General features: G+C 33.1%; 1 protein-coding gene across 5 annotated transcripts in view; it reads right to left on the minus strand.

Moving 5' to 3' along the window:
- LOC141161208 (syntaxin-binding protein 4-like) overlaps nucleotides 1–26,056 on the minus strand; it is a 154,390-nt gene that overhangs the window by 4,002 nt on the left and 124,332 nt on the right. For all 5 annotated transcript variants that reach the window (XM_073645987.1, XM_073645989.1, XM_073645990.1 and 2 more), the window contains exons 6-15: nucleotides 3,753–3,835; nucleotides 3,486–3,612; nucleotides 3,262–3,394; nucleotides 2,166–2,272; nucleotides 1,886–2,036; nucleotides 1,715–1,781; nucleotides 1,531–1,628; nucleotides 1,226–1,322; nucleotides 658–794; nucleotides 477–569 (exon numbers count right to left, since the gene is read on the minus strand). In XM_073645987.1, coding sequence (XP_073502088.1) covers nucleotides 477–569; nucleotides 658–794; nucleotides 1,226–1,322; nucleotides 1,531–1,628; nucleotides 1,715–1,781; nucleotides 1,886–2,036; nucleotides 2,166–2,272; nucleotides 3,262–3,394; nucleotides 3,486–3,612; nucleotides 3,753–3,835 — 1,093 coding nt within the window. The remainder of the gene's footprint in view (nucleotides 1–476; nucleotides 570–657; nucleotides 795–1,225; nucleotides 1,323–1,530; nucleotides 1,629–1,714; nucleotides 1,782–1,885; nucleotides 2,037–2,165; nucleotides 2,273–3,261; nucleotides 3,395–3,485; nucleotides 3,613–3,752; nucleotides 3,836–26,056) is intronic.

Raw genomic sequence — 26,056 nt, forward strand, 5'->3', positions numbered from 1 at the left:
TTAGGAGTTCTAGTCTGAAGTCTGTAGTTTAGGGTTCTGGACTGGGGTGTGTATTAGTTCATGGAGTCTGATCTGGGGTCTTTTTGGGGGATATGAATTGGGTCTGTATTTAGGGGATCTGGACTGGGGTCTGTATTATTTTAGGGGGTATGGTTTGGGTCTTTAAGGGGTTTGTATTTAGGGGTTCTGGACTGGGGTCAGTATTAGGGTAGGAGATGTGGTTTTGCGTCTTTGGTATTTAGGGGGGCTGTGGTCTGAATTTAGAGGTTCTGGTTTAGGATTTGTATTAGTTTAGGGGATATGGTCTGAGGCCTGTATTTGGAGATCTGTGGTCTGTATTTAGGGGTTCTTGACTGGGATCTGTATCAATGTTGGGAGTGGGGTTTGGGGTTAGCATTTAACATAAGACCTCAGCCACTTTCTGGAGGAAGCTAAGCTTTGCCATCTGGGGGACAACCCCGGCCTGCGTCACCCACCTTCAGCCTCCGCATCTCCTGCTTCAGCTCAGACACTTCATCCTGCAGTTTCTCCAGATCTAAGCTGTCGAAGAACCTCGGGACATCAAATTCCTGCAGAATAAGGACAGAGGGGCTGAAAGATGTGATGCTGGAGGACCCACTACAGAGCCGGCGTGGTCGGAGGGAGCGCCCCTCATACCTTAGTGACCGGGGAGTGGAATGCACATGTGTCCAGCAAATTGGCCGCCTCGTAATGGGTGAAGAGTAAAGAGCTGGAGTCCAGGCTGGCGTCAACCAACTCATCCTGTAGCCCATCGCGAAGCGCCTGCAGGAGATCTGAGGAGGCACAACACTAACTAGTCCTGGAGCTATAGTGATAGCAGCACAGAGCATTTCAGGACTTTGAGGAGAAAAGGCATGATGTGAGACCCTGGAGGTCACAGGCTAAGAGGTACAATATTGGAATGAACAAGGCTCCAGCAGCACAGAGCATTTCGGGAGGGGAGTGGAGACACTGCGGTCTAAGTCTGAGTGATACACATGGAAGAAGCACATTCCTTAGCAGCACAGAGGGTTTAAGCAGAGGAGCATCCTGTAGGAGGCAGTGACCTTTCAATGAGGATAGGACTGTACACCTATAAGGAGCAGGTGTCACAGAAGGACAGAGTATTTTAGGAGAGGAACGAGCGACATGCCCACTCAGGTGGTGAAGTGAGGGGGCAGTGCCATGATGTGTGGAGGGAGGACACGCACTGGCTTGTACCCACCTCCATACGCCACCGTTCCCTGGCAGTCTGTGATCAGACAGTGGTGCAGCTCTCGCCTCTTCTCGTCTGATATTTCCACCCCGAGGATCTCCAGGATCTGCAATATCGGTACAGCAATGATAAAAGAGCCAAGAAAGGGATAATCATGTCTTATACTCCAATCCCTACCAGATCTGCTTTATAATACAAAACCAGCTCAGCAGAGGGCGACAGTGAGCTCTAACAGGAAGCAAGCAGAATTGTGAATGCAGCTCTGGAGAATGATGTGATGTCACTCAGTGCGGCCACATATACAGGACACTCACCAAGTCCAGCTTCTCCTCTTTGACACGGACGTGGGGATCTAAGGAGACTTTCTGTTTGCTTCCTGCAGATGTTCTGTGATTTGCCGGAGATGATGGAGCTGCAGTGAGATGTGATATAATCCAATGTAATAAGACCCCCATAGTACAATGTGTGGCCACCGGACTGAGCAATATGTCCACTTACCCGATATGGTCAGCTCTGGGGGGCAGATATCGGGGGACGGAGAAGGCACGTTATTTTCATGTCGGCACTGAAAAAAATGTACAATATAGTTACACACTAAAGTGAGTTGCAATAAAGGTTACTCCACCTGTTTTGCACCATGGGATATACCTGGACCTTTTGCCCTCTCACCTCTGGAGATCGGACATGGACCTTAAGTCTGCAGGGGGACAGTCCATTTCCCACAATCCTGTGCTGCAGCAAGGAAGAACTACTGGATACGGAGGAACTACGAAGTCGGCTCGAATTTGGTATGAAGGACACTTCCGTGCAGCTGTTCTGTCTTAGGAGAAAGATGGAAGGGGGTTATATTAGTAGGACGAGGAGATCTCAAGGTTGTAGCCATCATATATCGGACCAGCCAGTCCTGCTCCGATGGTCGTATCTCCAGACTGTTTGTTCTGGTACTCACCTGAACCTGGCCCGGGCCAGAATCCGTTTGGCTTCTTCATTGGTGACTCCAATCATTGAGTCTTTGTTAATAGACAGAAGCTGGTCTCCAGATCGTAGCCGTCCGTCCTGAGAAGTGGGTACGAGGTTAAAGGGGTTCAGGGGTACAAAAACATGGATGACTTCATATCTGACTACAGCCTTAGAGTTTCCTTACAACCCAGGCCTAACTCTATGTCATTCCCTAACCCTAAGGTTGTCCTTCACTCCATGCCATATTTTAACCCTAAGGTTGTCTAACTCCATGCCATGATCTAACCCTCAGGTTGTCCTTAACTCCATGCCATGGGCTAACCCTAAAGTTGTCCTTAACTCCATGCCATGGTCTAACCCTAAGGTTGTAAGTAAACTCCATGCCATGGTCTAACTCTTAGGTTGTCCTTAACTCCATGCCATGGTCTAACTCTTAGGTTGTCCTTAACTCCATGCTATGATCTAACCCTAAGGTTGTAATTAAACTCCATGCCATGGTCTAACCCTAAAGTTGTCCTTAACTCCATGCCATGATCTAACCCTAAAGTTGTCCTTAACTCCATGCCATGGTCTAACCCTAAGGTTGTAATTAAACTCCATGCCATGGTCTAATCCAGATTGTAAGTAAACTACATGCCATGGTCTAACTCTTAGGTTGTCCTTAACTCCATGCTATGATCTAACCCTAAGGTTGTCCTGAGCTCCATGCCAGACTCTAACCGTAAAGTTGTCCTTAACTGAATGCCATATTCTAACCCTAAAGTTGTCCATAACTCCATGCCATGGTCTAACCCTAAGGTTGTAATTAAACTCCATGCCATGGTCTAAACCTATGGTTGGCCTGAGCTCCATATCAGGCTTTAACCCAAAGGTTGTTCTTAACTCCATGCCATGGTCTAACCCTAAGGTTGTCCTTAACTCCATGCCATTCTCCTAAACTAAAGTTGTCCTTAACTCCATGCCATTCTTTAAACCTAAGATCACCCCTATTTAAATGTCATGCTCAAACCCAGAAGGCTGAACCTTAACCCCATGCCAGTAACTAACCTTAAAGTTGTCAATAGCTATATCATCGGCCGCCTTACCCGATAGCTGTCTCCCTCAGGAAGCACCTCCTGCACATAGACCATGGGCCCCTCCTGTCGATTAGAGCCTCCACTGATCACCAGCCCCAGTCCTGTAGACTTAAGTATGGAAATATTCTGGACTCCTAAATCACTAGGAAAGAATAGAAGTACTGGGATGTCATCAACAAGGAATCCACCAACAAATCTGAGGAGTTATTGTATCTTCTGGACCTCTATGGTACCTTGCTGTAGAGTATGAAGACACACCGCTGCTCCCTCCAAATTGGCTATGAGAGCTGGCAGGACTTAGAAGCAAAGGGCTCTGGGATCGTGAGGAGGACTCTGAGGACGTGCTCTCCAGGTACCTGCCTGAGACAAGCAACAAGGGAAAAGCAAAGGAAAAAAGGAGGCTGAAAAGTCATGCCCAAAAGGTTAACCCACATATAGCAGAAAATCATAGTCACCAAATTTAGTGCAAATATCTCCAGAATTTCTGGTGTTATACTCACTGCTGTGCATTATGGGGGAACTTCGGGAAGATCCTGTGTCACTATGAGAGCTACATTTCTCCAAGAGTTCTGAGAATTCCTTCCTAAAATATAATATATAATACAATCTGTATACTGCCCTCTATGTACAAGAATATAAGTGCTATAATACTACCCTCTATGTACAAGAAAATAAGTGCTATAATACTGCCCTCTATGTACAAGAATATAACTACTATAATACTGCCCCCTATGTACAAGAATATAACTACTATAATACTGCTCCTATGGAGAAGAATATAACTACTATAATACTGCCCCCTATGTACAAGAATATATCTACTATAATACTGCTCCCTATGTACAAGGATATAACTACTATAATACTGCCCTCTATGTACAAGAATATAAGTGCTATAATACTACCCTCTATGTACAAGAATATAAGTGCTATAATACTGCCCTCTATGTACAAGAATATAACTACTATAATACTGCCCCCTATGTACAAGAATATAACTACTATAATACTGCCCCCTATGTACAAGAATATAACTACTATAATACTGCCCCTATGTACAAGAATATAACTACTATAATACTGCTCCTATGTACAAGAATATAACTGCTATAATACTGCACCTATGTACAAGAATATAACTACTATAATACTGCCCCTATGTACAAGAATATAACTACAATAATACTGCCCCTATGTACAAGAATATAGCAACTATAATACTGCCCCCTATGTACAAGAATGTAACTACTATAATACTGCCCCTATGTACAAGAATATAACTACTATAATACTGCCCCTATGTACAAGAATATAACTACTATAATACTGCCCCATGTACAAGAATATAACTACTATAATACTGCCCCTATGTACAAGAATATAACTACTATAATACTGCCCCCTATGTACAAGAATATAAGTGCTATAATACTGCCCCCTATGTACTAGAATATAACTACTATAATACTGCCTCTTATGTACAAGAATATAAGTGCTATAATACTGCCCCCTATGTACAAGAATATAACTACTATAATACTGCCCCCTATGTACAAGAATATAACTACTATAATACTGCCCCTATGTACAAGAATATAACTACTATAATACTGCTCCTATGTACAAGAATATAACTGCTATAATACTGCACCTATGTACAAGAATATAACTACTATAATACTGCCCCTATGTACAAGAATATAACTACTATAATACTGCCCCTATGTACAAGAATATAACTACTATAATACTGCCCCATGTACAAGAATATAACTACTATAATACTGCCCCTATGTACAAGAATATAACTACTATAATACTGCCCCCTATGTACAAGAATATAAGTGCTATAATACTGCCCCCTATGTACTAGAATATAACTACTATAATACTGCCTCTTATGTACAAGAATATAAGTGCTATAATACTGCCCCCTATGTACAAGAATATAACTACTATAATACTGCCCCCTATGGACAAGAATATAACTACTATAATACTGCCCCTATGTACAAGAATATAACTACTATAATACTGCTCCTATGTACAAGAATATAACTGCTATAATACTGCACCTATGTACAAGAATATAACTACTATAATACTGCCCCTATGTACAAGACTATAACTACTATAATACTGCTCCTATGTACAAGAATATAACAACTATAATACTGCCCCTATGTACAAGAATATAACTACTATAATACTGCCCCTATGTACAAGAATATAACTACTATAATACTGCCCCTATGTACAAGAATATAACTACTATAATACTGCCCCTATGTACAAGAATATAACTACTATAATACTGCCCCCTATGTACAAGAATATAAGTGCTATAATACTGCCCCCTATGTACTAGAATATAACTACTATAATACTGCCCCCTATGTACAAGAATATAACTACTATAATACTGCTCCTATGTATAAGAATATAACTACTATAATACTGCCCCTATGTACAAGAATATAACTACGATAATACTGCCCCTATGTACAAGAAAAGAACTACTATAATACTGCTCCTATGTACAAGAATATAACTACTATAATACTGCCCCCTATGTACAAGAATATAACTACTATAATACTGCCTCCTATGTAGAAGAATATAACTACTATAATACTGCCCCTATGTACAAGAATATAACTACTATAATACTGCCCCTATGTACAAGAATATAACTACTATAATACTGCCCCCTATGTACAAGAATATAACTACTATAATACTGCTCCTCTGTATAAGAATATAACTACTATAATACTGCCCCTATGTACAAGAATATAACTACTATAATACTGCCCCTATGTACAAGAATATAACTACTATAATACTGCTCCTATGTACAAGAATATAACTACTATAATACTGCCCCTATGTACAAGAATATAACTAATATAATACTGCCCCCTATGTACAAGAACTACTATAATACTGCCCCCTATGTACAAGAATATAACTACTATAATACTGCTCCTATGTACAAGAATATAACTACTATAATACTGCTCCTATGTACAAGAATATAACTACTATAATACTTCCCCTATGTACAATTATACAACTACTATAATACTGCTCCTATGTACAAGAATATAACTACTATAATAATGCCCCTATGTACAAGAATATAACTAATTTAATACTGCCCCCTTATGTACCAGAACTACTATAATACTGCCCCTATGTACAAGAATATAACTACTATAATACTGCCCCTATGTACAAGACTATAACTACTATAATACTGCCCCTATGTACAAGAATATAACTACTATAATACTGCCCCCTATATAAAAGAATATAACTACTATAATACTGCCCCTATGTGCAAGAATATAACTACTATAATACTGCCCCCTATATACAAGAATATAACTACTATAATACTGCCCCTATGTACAAGAATATAACTACTATAATACTGCCCCTATGTGCAAGAATATAACTACTATAATACTGCTCCTATGTGCAAGAATATAACTACTATAATACTGCCCCTATATGCAAGAATATAACTACTATAATACTGCCTCTATGTATAAGAATATATCTACTATAATACTGCCCCCTATGGACAAGAATATAACTACTATAATACTGCTCCCTATGTACAAGAATTAACTACTATAATACTGCCCCTTTATACAAGAATATAACTACTATAATACTGCCCCCTATGTACAAGAATATAACTACTATAATACTGCCCCTATATGCAAGAATATAACTACTATAATACTGCTCCTATGTACAAGAATATAACTACTATAATACTGCCCCTATGTACAAGAATATAACTACTATAATACTGCTCCTATGGACAAGAATATAACTACTATAATACTGCTCCCTATGTACAAGAATTAACTACTATAATACCACCCTATGTACAAGAATATAACTACTATAATACTGCCCCCTATGTACAAGAATATAACTACTATAATACTGCTCCTATGTACAAGAATATATCTACTATAATACAGCTCCTATGTACAAGACTATAACTACTATAATACTGCCCCCTATGTACAAGAATATAACTACTATAATACTGCCCCCTATGTACAAGAATATAACTACTATAATACTGCTCCTATGTACAAGAATATAACTACTATAATACTGCTCCTATGTACAAGAATATAACTACTATAATACTGATCCTATGTATAAGAATATAACTACTATAATACTGCCCCTATGAACAAGAATATAACTACTATAATACTGCCCCTATGAACAAGAATATAACTACTATAATACTGCCCCTATGTACAAGAATATAACTACTATAATACTGCTCCTATGTACAAGAATATAACTACTATAATACTGCTCCTATGTACAAGAATATAACTACTATAATACTGATCCTATGTATAAGAATATAACTACTATAATACTGCCCCTATGAACAAGAATATAACTACTATAATACTGCTCCCTATGTACAAGAATATAACTACTATAATACTGCTCCTATGGACAAGAATATAACTACTATAATACTGCTCCCTATGTACAAGAATATAACTACTATAATACCACCCTATGTACAAGAATATAACTACTATAATACTGCCCCCTATGTACAAGAATATAACTACTATAATACTGCTCCTATGTACAAGAATATATCTACTATAATACAGCTCCTATGTACAAGACTATAACTACTATAATACTGCCCCTATGTACAAGAATATAACTACTATAATACTGCCCCCTATGTACAAGAATATAACTACTATAATACTGCCCCCTATGTACAAGAAAATAACTACTATAATACTGCCCCCTATGTACAAGAATATAACTACTATAATACTGCTCCTATGTACAAGAATATAACTACTATAATACTGCTCCTATGTACAAGAATATAACTACTATAATACTGATCCTATGTATAAGAATATAACTACTATAATACTGCTCCTATGTACAAGAATATAACTACTATAATACTGATCCTATGTATAAGAATATAACTACTATAATACTGCCCCTATGAACAAGAATATAACAACTATAATACTGCCCCTATGAACAAGAATATAACTACTAGAATACTGCTCCCTATGTACAAGAATATAACTACTATACTACTGCCCCTATGTACAAGAATATAACTACTATAATACTGCCCCTATGTACAAGAATATAACTACTATAATACTGCTCCTATGTACAAGAATATAACTACTATAATACAGCCTCCTATGTACAAGTATATAACTACTATAATACTGCCCCTATGTACAAGAATATAACTACTATAATACTGCTCCTATGTACAAGAATATAACTACTATAATACGGCTCCTATGTACAAGAATATAACTACTATAATACTGCTCCTATGTACAAGAATATAACTACTATAATACTGCCCCTATGTAAAATAATATAACTACTATAATACTGCCCCCTATGTACAAGAATATAACTACTATAATACTGCCCCTATGTACAAGAATATAACTACTATAATACTGCTCCTATGTACAAGAATATAACTACTATAATACTGATCCTATGTATAAGAATATAACTACTATAATACTGCCCCTATGAACAAGAATATAACTACTATAATACTGCCCCTATGAACAAGAATATAACTACTATAATACTGCTCCCTATGTACAAGAATATAACTACTATAATACTGCCCCTATGTACAAGAATATAACTACTATAATACTGCTCCTATGTACAAGAATATAACTACTATAATACTGCTCCTATGTACAAGAATATAACTACTATAATACTGATCCTATGTATAAGAATATAACTACTATAATACTGCCCCTATGAACAAGAATATAACAACTATAATACTGCCCCTATGAACAAGAATATAACTACTAGAATACTGCTCCCTATGTACAAGAATATAACTACTATACTACTGCCCCTATGTACAAGAATATAACTACTATAATACTGCCCCTATGTACAAGAATATAACTACTATAATACTGCTCCTATGTACAAGAATATAACTACTATAATACAGCCTCCTATGTACAAGTATATAACTACTATAATACTGCCCCTATGTACAAGAATATAACTACTATAATACTGCTCCTATGTACAAGAATATAACTACTATAATACGGCTCCTATGTACAAGAATATAACTACTATAATACTGCTCCTATGTACAAGAATATAACTACTATAATACTGCCCCTATGTAAAATAATATAACTACTATAATACTGCCCCCTATGTACAAGAATATAACTACTATAATACTGCCCCTATGTACAAGAATATAACTACTATAATACTGCTCCTATGTACAAGAATATAACTACTATAATACTGCCCCCTATGTACAAGAATATAACTACTATAATACTGCTGCTATGTACAAGAATATAACTACTATAATACTGCCCCCTATGTACAAGAATATAACTACTATAATACTGCTCTTATGTACAGGAATATAACTACTATAATACTGCTCCTATGTACAAGAATATAACTACTATAATACTGCCCCCTATGTACAAGAATATAACTACTATAATACTGCCTCCTATGTACAATAATATATCTACTATAATACTGCTCCTGTGTACAAGAATATAACTACTATAATACTGCTCCCTATGTACAAGAATATTACTATAATACTGCACCTATGTACAAGAATATTACTATAATACTGCCTCCTATGTACAAGAATATAACTACTATAATACTGCCTCTATGTACAAGAATATAACTACTATAATACTGCTCTTATGTACAAGAATATAACTACTATAATGCTGCTCTTATGTACAAGAATATAACTACTAAAATACTGCCCCTATGTACAAGAATATAACTACTATAATACTGCCCCTATATACAAGAATATAACTACTATAATACTGCCCCTATATACAAGAATATAACTACTATAATACTGCCCGCTATGTACAAGAATATAAATACTATACTACTGCTCCTATGTACAAGAATATAACTACTATAATACTGCCCCTATGTACAAGAATATAACTACTATAATACTGCCCCTATGTACAAGAATATAACTACTATAATACTACCCCTATATACAAGAATATAACTACTATAATACTGCCCCCTATGTACAAGAATATAACTACTATAATACTGCCCCCTATGTACAAGAATATAACTACTATAATGCTGCCTCCTATGTACAAGAACATAACTACTATAATACTGCCCCTAAGTGCAAGAATATAACTACTATAATGCTGCCTCCTATGTACAAGAATATAACTACGATAATACTGCCCCCTATATACAAGAATATAACTACTATAATACTGCCCCTATGTACAAGAATATAACTACTATAATACTGACCCCTATATACAAGAATATAACTACTATAATACTACCCCTATGTGCAAGAATATAACTACTATAATACTGCCCCCTATATACAAGAATATAACTACTATAATACTGCCCCTATGTACAAGAATATAACTACTATAATACTGCTCCTATGTGCAAGAATATAACTACTATAATACTGCCACTATGTGCAAGAATATAACTACTATAATACTGCCCCTATGTACAAGAATATAACTACTATAATACTGCCCCTATGTATAAGAATAGAAGAACTATAATACTGCCCCTTTATACAAGAATATAACTACTATAATACTGCCCCTATGTACAAGAATATAACTACTATAATCCTGCCCCTATATGCAAGAATATAACTACTATAATACTGCCCCCTATGTACAAGAATATATCTACTATAATACTGCCCCCTATGGACAAGAATATAACTACTATAATACTGCCCCTATGTACAAGAATATAACTACTATAATACTGCCCCCCATGTGGACAAGAATATAACTACTATAACACTGCCCTCTATGTACAAGAAAATAAGTACTATAATACTGCCCTCTATGTACAAGAATATAACTACTATAATACTGCTGCTATGTACATGAATATAACTACTAGAATACTGCCCCTATATACAAGAATATAACTACTATAATACTGCCCCTATATACAAGAATATAACTACTATAATACTGCCCCTATATACAAGAATATAACTACTATAATACTGCTCCTATGTACAAGAATATAACTACTATAATACTGCCCCTATGTACAAGAATATAACTACTATAATACTGCTCCTATGGACAAGAATATAACTACTATAATACTGCTCCCTATGTACAAGAATATAACTACTATAATATCACCCTATGTACAAGAATATAACTACTATAATACTGCCCCCTATGTACAAGAATATAACTACTATAATACTGCTCCTATGTACAAGAATATATCTACTATAATACATCTCCTATGTACAAGACTATAACTACTATAATACTGCCCCTATGTACAAGAATATAACTACTATAATACTGCCCCCTATGTACAAGAATATAACTACTATAATACTGCCCCCTATGTACAAGAATATAACTACTATAATACTGATCCTATGTATAAGAATATAACTACTATAATACTGCCCCTATGAACAAGAATATAACTACTATAATACTGCCCCTATGAACAAGAATATAACTACTATAATACTGCTCCCTATGTACAAGAATATAACTACTATAATACTGCCCCTATGTACAAGAATATAACTACTATAATACTGCCCCTATGAACAAGAATATAACTACTATAATACTGCTCCTATGTACAAGAATATAACTACTATAATACTGATCCTATGTATAAGAATATAACTTCTATAATACTGCCCCTATGAACAAGAATATAACTACTATAATACTGCCCCTATGAACAAGAATATAACTACTATAATACTGCTCCCTATGTACAAGAATATAACTACTTTACTACTGCCCCTATGTACAAGAATATAACTACTATAATACTGCCCCTATGTACAAGAATATAACTACTATAATACTGCTCCTATGTACAAGAATATAACTACTATAATACAGCCTCCTATGTACAAGTATATAACTACTATAATACTGCCCCTATGTACAAGAATATAACTACTATAATACTGCTCCTATGTACAAGAATATAACTACTATAATACTGCTCCTATGTACAAGAATATAACTACTATAATACAGCCTCCTATGTACAAGTATATAACTACTATAATACTGCCCCTATGTACAAGAATATAACTACTATAATACTGCTCCTATGTACAAGAATATAACTACTATAATACTGCTCCTATGTACAATAATATAACTACTATAATACTGCCCCCTATGTACAAGAATATAACTACTATAATACTGCTCTTATGTACAAGAATATAACTACTATAATACTGCTCCTATGTACAAGAATATAACTACTATAATACTGCCCCCTATGTACAAGAATATAACTACTATAATACTGCCTCCTATGTACAATAATATATCTACTATAATACTGCTCCTGTGTACAAGAATATAACTACTATAATACTGCCCCTATGAACAAGAATATAACTACTATAATACTGCCCCTATGAACAAGAATATAACTACTATAATACTGCTCCCTATGTACAAGAATATAACTACTATAATACTGCCCCTATGTACAAGAATATAACTACTATAATACTGCTCCTATGTACAAGAATATAACTACTATAATACTGCTCCTATGTACAAGAATATAACTACTATAATACTGATCCTATGTATAAGAATATAACTACTATAATACTGCCCCTATGAACAAGAATATAACTACTATAATACTGCCCCTATGAACAAGAATATAACTACTATAATACTGCTCCCTATGTACAAGAATATAACTACTATAATACTGCCCCTATGTACAAGAATATAACTACTATAATACTGCTCCTATGTACAAGAATATAACTACTATAATACTGCTCCTATGTACAAGAATATAACTACTATAATACTGATCCTATGTATAAGAATATAACTACTATAATACTGCCCCTATGAACAAGAATATAACTACTAGAATACTGCTCCCTATGTACAAGAATATAACTACTATACTACTGCCCCTATGTACAAGAATATAACTACTATAATACTGCTCCTATGTACAAGAATATAACTACTATAATACTGCTCCTATGTACAAGAATATAACTACTATAATACTGATCCTATGTATAAGAATATAACTACTATAATACTGCCCCTATGAACAAGAATATAACTACTATAATACTGCCCCTATGAACAAGAATATAACTACTATAATACTGCTCCCTATGTACAAGAATATAACTACTATAATACTGCCCCTATGTACAAGAATATAACTACTATAATACTGCTCCTATGTACAAGAATATAACTACTATAATACTGCTCCTATGTACAAGAATATAACTACTATAATACTGATCCTATGTATAAGAATATAACTACTATAATACTGCCCCTATGAACAAGAATATAACTACTAGAATACTGCTCCCTATGTACAAGAATATAACTACTATAATACTGCTCCTATGTACAAGAATATAACTACTATAATACTGCCCCCTATGTACAAGAATATAACTACTATAATACTGCTGCTATGTACAAGAATATAACTACTATAATACTGCCCCCTATGTACAAGAATATAACTACTATAATACTGCTCTTATGTACAGGAATATAACTACTATAATACTGCTCCTATGTACAAGAATATAACTACTATAATACTGCCCCCTATATACAAGAATATAACTACTATAATACTGCCCCTATGTACAAGAATATTACTATAATACTGCCTCCTATGTACAAGAATATAACTACTATAATACTGCCCCCTATATACAAGAATATAACTACTATAATACTGCCCCTATGTACAAGAATATAACTACTATAATACTGCTCCTATGTGCAAGAATATAACTACTATAATACTGCCACTATGTGCAAGAATATAACTACTATAATACTGCCCCTATGTACAAGAATATAACTACTATAATACTGCCCCTATGTATAAGAATATAAGAACTATAATACTGCCCCTTTATACAAGAATATAACTACTATAATACTGCCCCTATGTACAAGAATATAACTACTATAATACTGCCCCTATATGCAAGAATATAACTACTATAATACTGCCCCCTATGTACAAGAATATATCTACTATAATACTGCCCCCTATGGACAAGAATATAACTACTATAATACTGCCCCTATGTACAAGAATATAACTACTATAATACTGCCCCCCATGTGGACAAGAATATAACTACTATAACACTGCCCTCTATGTACAAGAAAATAAGTACTATAATACTGCCCTCTATGTACAAGAATATAACTACTATAATACTGCTGCTATGTACATGAATATAACTACTATAATACTGCCCCTATATACAAGAATATAACTACTATAATACTGCCCCTATATACAAGAATATAACTACTAGAATACTGCCTCTATATACAAGAATATAACTACTATAATACTGCTCCTATGTACAAGAATATAACTACTATAATACTGCCCCTATGTACAAGAATATAACTACTATAATACTGCTCCTATGGACAAGAATATAACTACTATAATACTGCTCCCTATGTACAAGAATATAACTACTATAATACCACCCTATGTACAAGAATATAACTACTATAATACTGCCCCCTATGTACAAGAATATAACTACTATAATACTGCTCCTATGTACAAGAATATATCTACTATAATACAGCTCCTATGTACAAGACTATAACTACTATAATACTGCCCCTATGTACAAGAATATAACTACTATAATACTGCCCCCTATGTACAAGAATATAACTACTATAATACTGCCCCCTATGTACAAGAATATAACTACTATAATACTGATCCTATGTATAAGAATATAACTACTATGATACTGCCCCTATGAACAAGAATATAACTACTATAATACTGCCCCTATGAACAAGAATATAACTACTATAATACTGCTCCCTATGTACAAGAATATAACTACTATAATACTGCCCCTATGTACAAGAATATAACTACTATAATACTGCTCCTATGTACAAGAATATAACTACTATAATACTGATCCTATGTATAAGAATATAACTACTATAATACTGCCCCTATGAACAAGAATATAACTACTATAATACTGCCCCTATGAACAAGAATATAACTACTATAATACTGCTCCCTATGTACAAGAATATAACTACTTTACTACTGCCCCTATGTACAAGAATATAACTACTATACTACTGCCCCTATGTACAAGAATATAACTACTATAATACTGCCCCTATGTACAAGAATATAACTACTATAATACTGCTCCTATGTACAAGAATATAACTACTATAATACAGCCTCCTATGTACAAGTATATAACTACTATAATACTGCCCCTATGTACAAGAATATAACTACTATAATACTGCTCCTATGTACAAGAATATAACAACTATAATACTGCTCCTATGTACAAGAATATAACTACTATAATACTGATCCTATGTATAAGAATATAACTACTATAATACTGCCCCTATGAACAAGAATATAACTACTATAATACTGCCCCTATGAACAAGAATATAACTACTATAATACTGCTCCCTATGTACAAGAATATAACTACTATAATACTGATCCTATGTACAAGAATATAACTACTATAATACTGCTCCTATGTACAAGAATATAACTACTATAATACTGCTCCTATGTACAAGAATATAACTACTATAATACTGATCCTATCTATAAGAATATAACTACTATAATACTGCCCCTATGAACAAGAATATAACTACTATAATACTGCCCCTATGAACAAGAATATAACTACTATAATACTGCCCCCTATGTACAAGAATATAACTACTATAATACTGCTCCTATGTACAAGAATATAACTACTATAATACTGATCCTATGTATAAGAATATAACTACTATAATACTGCCCCTATGAACAAGAATATAACTACTATAATACTGCCCCTATGAACAAGAATATAACTACTATAATACTGCTCCCTATGTACAAGAATATAACTACTATACTACTGCCCCTATGTACAAGAATATAACTACTATAATACTGCTCCTATGTACAAGAATATAACTACTATAATACAGCCTCCTATGTACAAGTATATAACTACTATAATACTGCCCCTATGTACAAGAATATAACTACTATAATACTGCCCCCTATGTACAAGAATATAACTACTATAATACTGCTCTTATGTACAAGAATATAACTACTATAATACTGCTCCTATGTACAAGAACATAACTACTATAATACTGCCCCCTATGTACAAGAATATAACTACTATAATACTGCCTCCCATGTACAAGAATATAACTACTATAATACTGCCCCCTATGTACAAGAATATAACTACTATAATACTGCCCCTATGTGCAAGAATATAACTACTATAATGCTGCCTCCTATGTACAAGAATATAACTACGATAATACTGCCCCCTATATACAAGAATATAACTACTATAATACTGCCCCTATGTACAAGAATATAACTACTATAATACTGCCCCCTATATAAAAGAATATAACTACTATAATACTGCCCCTATGTGCAAGAATATAACTACTATAATACTGCCCCCTATATACAAGAATATAACTACTATAATACTGCCCCTATGTACAAGAATATAACTACTATAATACTGCCCCTATGTGCAAGAATATAACTACTATAATACTGCCCCTATGTGCAAGAATATAACTACTATAATACTGCCCCTATATGCAAGAATATAACTACTATAATACTGCCTCTATATGCAAGAATATAACTACTATAATACTGCCTCTATGTATAAGAATATAAGTACTATAATACTGCCCCTTTATACAAGAATATAACTACTATAATACTGCCCCCTATGTACAAGAATATAACTACTATAATACTGCCCCTATGTACAAGAATATAACTACTATAATACTGCTCCTATGTACAAGAATATAACTACTATAATACAGCCTCCTATGTACAAGTATATAACTACTATAATACTGCCCCTATGTACAAGAATATAACTACTATAATACTGCTCCTATGTACAAGAATATAAGTACTATAATACGGCTCCTATGTACAAGAATATAACTACTATAATACTGCTCCTATGTACAAGAATATAACTACTATAATACTGCCCCTATGTAAAATAATATAACTACTATAATACTGCCCCCTATGTACAAGAATATAACTACTATAATACTGCCCCTATGTACAAGAATATAACTACTATAATACTGCTCCTATGTACAAGAATATAACTACTATAATACTGCCCCCTATGTACAAGAATATAACTACTATAATACTGCTGCTATGTACAAGAATATAACTACTATAATACTGCCCCCTATGTACAAGAATATAACTACTATAATACTGCTCTTATGTACAGGAATATAACTCCTATAATACTGCTCCTATGTACAAGAATATAACTACTATAATACTGCCCCCTATGTACAAGAATATAACTACTATAATACTGCCTCCTATGTACAATAATATATCTACTATAATACTGCTCCTGTGTACAAGAATATAACTACTATAATACTGCTCCCTATGTACAAGAATATTACTACAATACTGCACCTATGTACAAGAATATTACTATAATACTGCCTCCTATGTACAAGAATATAACTACTATAATACTGCCTCTATGTACAAGAATATAACTACTATAATACTGCTCTTATGTACAAGAATATAACTACTATAATGCTGCTCTTATGTACAAGAATATAACTACTAAAATACTGCCCCTATGTACAAGAATATAACTACTATAATACTGCCCCTATATACAAGAATATAACTACTATAATACTGCCCCTATATACAAGAATATAACTACTATAATACTGCCCGCTATGTACAAGAATATAAATACTATAATACTGCTCCTATGTACAAGAATATAACTACTATAATACTGCCCCTATGTACAAGAATATAACTACTATAATACTGCCCCTATGTACAAGAATATAACTACTATAATACTACCCCTATATACAAGAATATAACTACTATAATACTGCCCCCTATGTACAAGAATATAACTACTATAATACTGCCCCCTATGTAAAAGAATATAACTACTATAATGCTACCTCCTATGTACAAGAATATAACTACTATAATACTGCCCCTAAGTGCAAGAATATAACTACTATAATGCTGCCTCCTATGTACAAGAATATAACTACGATAATACTGCCCCCTATATACAAGAATATAACTACTATAATACTGCCCCTATGTACAAGAATATAACTACTATAATACTGACCCCTATATACAAGAATATAACTACTATAATACTACCCCTATGTGCAAGAATATAACTACTATAATACTGCCCCCTATATACAAGAATATAACTACTATAATACTGCCCCTATGTACAAGAATATAACTACTATAATACTGCTCCTATGTGCAAGAATATAACTACTATAATACTGCCACTATGTGCAAGAATATAACTACTATAATACTGCCCCTATGTACAAGAATATAACTACTATAATACTGCCCCTATGTATAAGAATATAAGAACTATAATACTGCCCCTTTATACAAGAATATAACTACTATAATACTGCCCCTATGTACAAGAATATAACTACTATAATACTGCCCCTATATGCAAGAATATAACTACTATAATACTGCCCCCTATGTACAAGAATATATCTACTATAATACTGCCCCCTATGGACAAGAATATAACTACTATAATACTGCCCCTATGTACAAGAATATAACTACTATAATACTGCCCCCCATGTGGACAAGAATATAACTACTATAACACTGCCCTCTATGTACAAGAAAATAAGTACTATAATACTGCCCTCTATGTACAAGAATATAACTACTATAATACTGCTGCTATGTACATGAATATAACTACTAGAATACTGCCCCTATATACAAGAATATAACTACTATAATACTGCCCCTATATACAAGAATATAACTACTAGAATACTGCCCCTATATACAAGAATATAACTACTATAATACTGCTCCTATGTACAAGAATATAACTACTATAATACTGCCCCTATGTACAAGAATATAACTACTATAATACTGCTCCTATGGACAAGAATATAACTACTATAATACTGCTCCCTATGTACAAGAATATAACTACTATAATATCACCCTAAGTACAAGAATATAACTACTATAATACTGCCCCCTATGTACAAGAATATAACTACTATAATACTGCTCCTATGTACAAGAATATATCTACTATAATACATCTCCTATGTACAAGAATATAACTACTATAATACTGCCACTATGTACAAGAATATAACTACTATAATACTGCCCCCTATGTACAAGAATATAACTACTATAATACTGCCCCCTATGTACAAGAATATAACTACTATAATACTGATCCTATGTATAAGAATATAACTACTATAATACTGCCCCTATGAACAAGAATATAACTACTATAATACTGCCCCTATGAACAAGAATATAACTACTATAATACTGCTCCCTATGTACAAGAATATAACTACTATAATACTGCCCCTATGTACAAGAATATAACTACTATAATACTGCTCCTATGTACAAGAATATAACTACTATAATACTGATCCTATGTATAAGAATATAACTACTATAATACTGCCCCTATGAACAAGAATATAACTACTATAATACTGCCCCTATGAACAAGAATATAACTACTATAATACTGCTCCCTATGTACAAGAATATAACTACTTTACTACTGCCCCTATGTACAAGAATATAACTACTATAATACTGCCCCTATGTACAAGAATATAACTACTATAATACTGCTCCTATGTACAAGAATATAACTACTATAATACAGCCTCCTATGTACAAGTATATAACTACTATAATACTGCCCCTATGTACAAGAATATAACTACTATAATACTGCTCCTATGTACAAGAATATAACTACTATAATACTGCTCCTATGTACAATAATATAACTACTATAATACTGCCCCCTATGTACAAGAATATAACTACTATAATACTGCTCTTATGTACAAGAATATAACTACTATAATACTGCTCCTATGTACAAGAATATAACTACTATAATACTGCCCCCTATGTACAAGAATATAACTACTATAATACTGCCTCCTATGTACAATAATATATCTACTATAATACTGCTCCTGTGTACAAGAATATAACTACTATAATACTGCCCCTATGAACAAGAATATAACTACTATAATACTGCCCCTATGAACAAGAATATAACTACTATAATACTGCTCCCTATGTACAAGAATATAACTACTATAATACTGCCCCTATGTACAAGAATATAACTACTATAATACTGCTCCTATGTACAAGAATATAACTACTATAATACTGCTCCTATGTACAAGAATATAACTACTATAATACTGATCCTATGTATAAGAATATAACTACTATAATACTGCCCCTATGAACAAGAATATAACTACTATAATACTGCCCCTATGAACAAGAATATAACTACTATAATACTGCTCCCTATGTACAAGAATATAACTACTATAATACTGCCCCTATGTACAAGAATATAACTACTATAATACTGCTCCTATGTACAAGAATATAACTACTATAATACTGATCCTATGTATAAGAATATAACTACTATAATACTGCCCCTATGAACAAGAATATAACTACTATAATACTGCCCCTATGAACAAGAATATAACTACTATAATACTGCTCCCTATGTACAAGAATATAACTACTTTACTACTGCCCCTATGTACAAGAATATAACTACTATAATACTGCCCCTATGTACAAGAATATAACTACTATAATACTGCTCCTATGTACAAGAATATAACTACTATAATACAGCCTCCTATGTACAAGTATATAACTACTATAATACTGCCCCTATGTACAAGAATATAACTACTATAATACTGCTCCTATGTACAAGAATATAACTACTATAATACTGCTCCTATGTACAATAATATAACTACTATAATACTGCCCCCTATGTACAAGAATATAACTACTATAATACTGCTCTTATGTACAAGAATATAACTACTATAATACTGCTCCTATGTACAAGAATATAACTACTATAATACTGCCCCCTATGTACAAGAATATAACTACTATAATACTGCCTCCTATGTACAATAATATATCTACTATAATACTGCTCCTGTGTACAAGAATATAACTACTATAATACTGCCCCTATGAACAAGAATATAACTACTATAATACTGCCCCTATGAACAAGAATATAACTACTATAATACTGCTCCCTATGTACAAGAATATAACTACTATAATACTGCCCCTATGTACAAGAATATAACTACTATAATACTGCTCCTATGTACAAGAATATAACTACTATAATACTGCTCCTATGTACAAGAATATAACTACTATAATACTGATCCTATGTATAAGAATATAACTACTATAATACTGCCCCTATGAACAAGAATATAACTACTATAATACTGCCCCTATGAACAAGAATATAACTACTATAATACTGCTCCCTATGTACAAGAATATAACTACTATAATACTGCCCCTATGTACAAGAATATAACTACTATAATACTGCTCCTATGTACAAGAATATAACTACTATAATACTGATCCTATGTATAAGAATATAACTACTATAATACTGCCCCTATGAACAAGAATATAACTACTAGAATACTGCTCCCTATGTACAAGAATATAACTACTATACTACTGCCCCTATGTACAAGAATATAACTACTATAATACTTCCCCTATGTACAAGAATATAACTACTATAATACTGCTCCTATGTACAAGAAAATAACTACTATAATACAGCCTCCTATGTACAAGTATATAACTACTATAATACTGCCCCTATGTACAAGAATATAACTACTATAATACTGCTCCTATGTACAAGAATATAACTACTATAATACGGCTCCTATGTACAAGAATATAACTACTATAATACTGCTCCTATGTACAAGAATATAACTACTATAATACTGCCCCTATGTAAAATAATATAACTACTATAATACTGCCCCCTATGTACAAGAATATAACTACTATAATACTGCCCCTATGTACAAGAATATAACTACTATAATACTGCCCCTATGTACAAGAATATAACTACTATAATACTGCCCCCTATGTACAAGAATATAACTACTATAATACTGCTGCTATGTACAAGAATATAACTACTATAATACTGCCCCCTATGTACAAGAATATAACTACTATAATACTGCTCTTATGTACAAGAATATAACTACTATAATACTGCCCCCTATGTACAAGAATATAACTACTATAATACTGCCTCCTATGTACAATAATATATCTACTATAATACTGCTCCTGTGTACAAGAATATAACTACTATAATACTGCTCCCTATGTACAAGAATATTACTATAATACTGCACCTATGTACAAGAATATTACTATAATACTGCCTCCTATGTACAAGAATATAACTACTATAATACTGCCCCCTATATACAAGAATATAACTACTATAATACTGCCCCTATGTACAAGAATATAACTACTATAATACTGCTCCTATGTGCAAGAATATAACTACTATAATACTGCCACTATGTGCAAGAATATAACTACTATAATACTGCCCCTATGTACAAGAATATAACTACTATAATACTGCCCCTATGTATAAGAATATAAGAACTATAATACTGCCCCTTTATACAAGAATATAACTACTATAATACTGCCCCTATGTACAAGAATATAACTACTATAATACTGCCCCTATATGCAAGAATATAACTACTATAATACTGCCCCCTATGTACAAGAATATATCTACTATAATACTGCCCCTTATGGACAAGAATATAACTACTATAATACTGCCCCTATGTACAAGAATATAACTACTATAATACTGCCCCCCATGTGGACAAGAATATAACTACTATAACACTGCCCTCTATGTACAAGAAAATAAGTACTATAATACTGCCCTCTATGTACAAGAATATAACTACTATAATACTGCTGCTATGTACATGAATATAACTACTATAATACTGCCCCTATATACAAGAATATAACTACTATAATACTGCCCCTATATACAAGAATATAACTACTAGAATACTGCCCCTATATACAAGAATATAACTACTATAATACTGCTCCTATGTACAAGAATATAACTACTATAATACTGCCCCTATGTACAAGAATATAACTACTATAATACTGCTCCTATGGACAAGAATATAACTACTATAATACTGCTCCCTATGTACAAGAATATAACTACTATAATACCACCCTATGTACAAGAATATAACTACTATAATACTGCCCCCTATGTACAAGAATATAACTACTATAATACTGCCCCTATGTACAAGAATATAACTACTATAATACTGCCCCCTATGTACAAGAATATAACTACTATAATACTGCCCCCTATGTACAAGAATATAACTACTATAATACTGATCCTATGTATAAGAATATAACTACTATAATACTGCCCCTATGAACAAGAATATAACTACTATAATACTGCCCCTATGAACAAGAATATAACTACTATAATACTGCTCCCTATGTACAAGAATATAACTACTATAATACTGCCCCTATGTACAAGAATATAACTACTGTAATACTGCTCCTATGTACAAGAATATAACTACTATAATACTGATCCTATGTATAAGAATATAACTACTATAATACTGCCCCTATGAACAAGAATATAACTACTATAATACTGCCCCTATGAACAAGAATATAACTACTATAATACTGCTCCCTATGTACAAGAATATAACTACTTTACTACTGCCCCTATGTACAAGAATATAACTACTATAATACTGCCCCTATGTACAAGAATATAACTACTATAATACTGCTCCTATGTACAAGAATATAACTACTATAATACAGCCTCCTATGTACAAGTATATAACTACTATAATACTGCCCCTATGTACAAGAATATAACTACTATAATACTGCTCCTATGTACAAGAATATAACAACTATAATACTGCTCCTATGTACAAGAATATAACTACTATAATACTGATCCTATGTATAAGAATATAACTACTATAATACTGCCCCTATGAACAAGAATATAACTACTATAATACTGCCCCTATGAACAAGAATATAACTACTATAATACTGCTCCCTATGTACAAGAATATAACTACTATAATTCTGCTCCTATGTACAAGAATATAACTACTATAATACTGATCCTATGTACAAGAATATAACTACTATAATACTGCTCCTATGTACAAGAATATAACTACTATAATACTGCTCCTATGTACAAGAATATAACTACTATAATACTGATCCTATGTATAAGAATATAACTACTATAATACTGCCCATATGAACAAGAATATAACTACTATAATACTGCCCCTATGAACAAGAATATAACTACTATAATACTGCCCCCTATGTACAAGAATATAACTACTATAATACTGCTCCTATGTACAAGAATATAACTACTATAATACTGATCCTATGTATAAGAATATAACTACTATAATACTGCCCCTATGAACAAGAATATAACTACTATAATACTGCCCCTATGAACAAGAATATAACTACTATAATACTGCTCCCTATGTACAAGAATATAACTACTATAATACTGCCCCTATGTACAAGAATATAACTACTATAATACTGCCCCTATGTACAAGAATATAACTACTATAATACTGCTCCTATGTACAAGAATATAACTACTATAATACTGCCCCTATGTACAAGAATATAACTACTATAATACTGCCCCTATGTACAAGAATATAACTACTATAATACTGCCCCTATGTACAAGAATATAACTACTATAATACTGATCCTATGTATAAGAATATAACTATTATAATACAGCCTCCTATGTACAAGTATATAACTACTATAATACTGCCCCTATGTACAAGAATATAACTACTATAATACTGCCCCTATGTACAAGAATATAACTACTATAATACTGCCCCCTATGTACAAGAATATATCTACTATAATACTGCCCCCTATGGACAAGAATATAACTACTATAATACTGCCCCTATGTACAAGAATATAACTACTATAATACTGCCCCCCATGTGGACAAGAATATAACTACTATAACAATGCCCTCTATGTACAAGAAAATAACTACTATAATACTGCCCCCTATGTACAAGAATATAACTACTATAATACTGCTGTTATGTGCATGAATATAACTACTATAATACTGCCCCTATATACAAGAATATAACTACTATAATACTGCCCCTATATACAAGAATATAACTACTAGAATACTGCCCCTATATACAAGAATATAACTACTATAATACTGCTCCTATGTACAAGAATATAACTACTATGATACTGCCCCTATGTACAAGAATATAACTACTATAATACTGCTCCTACGGACAAGAATATAACTACTATAATACTGCTCCCTATGTACAAGAATATAACTACTATAATACTGCCCCCTATGTACAAGAATATAACTACTATAATACAGCCTCCTATGTACAAGAATATAACTACTATAATACTGCCCCCTATGTACAAGAATATAACTACTATAATACTGCTCCTATGT

Source organism: Phyllobates terribilis, unplaced genomic scaffold (genome assembly GCF_046119375.1).
Source record: "Phyllobates terribilis strain yellow unplaced genomic scaffold, ASM4611937v1 Scaffold_9__5_contigs__length_417890890, whole genome shotgun sequence".
Taxonomy (NCBI): Eukaryota; Metazoa; Chordata; class Amphibia; order Anura; family Dendrobatidae; genus Phyllobates; species Phyllobates terribilis.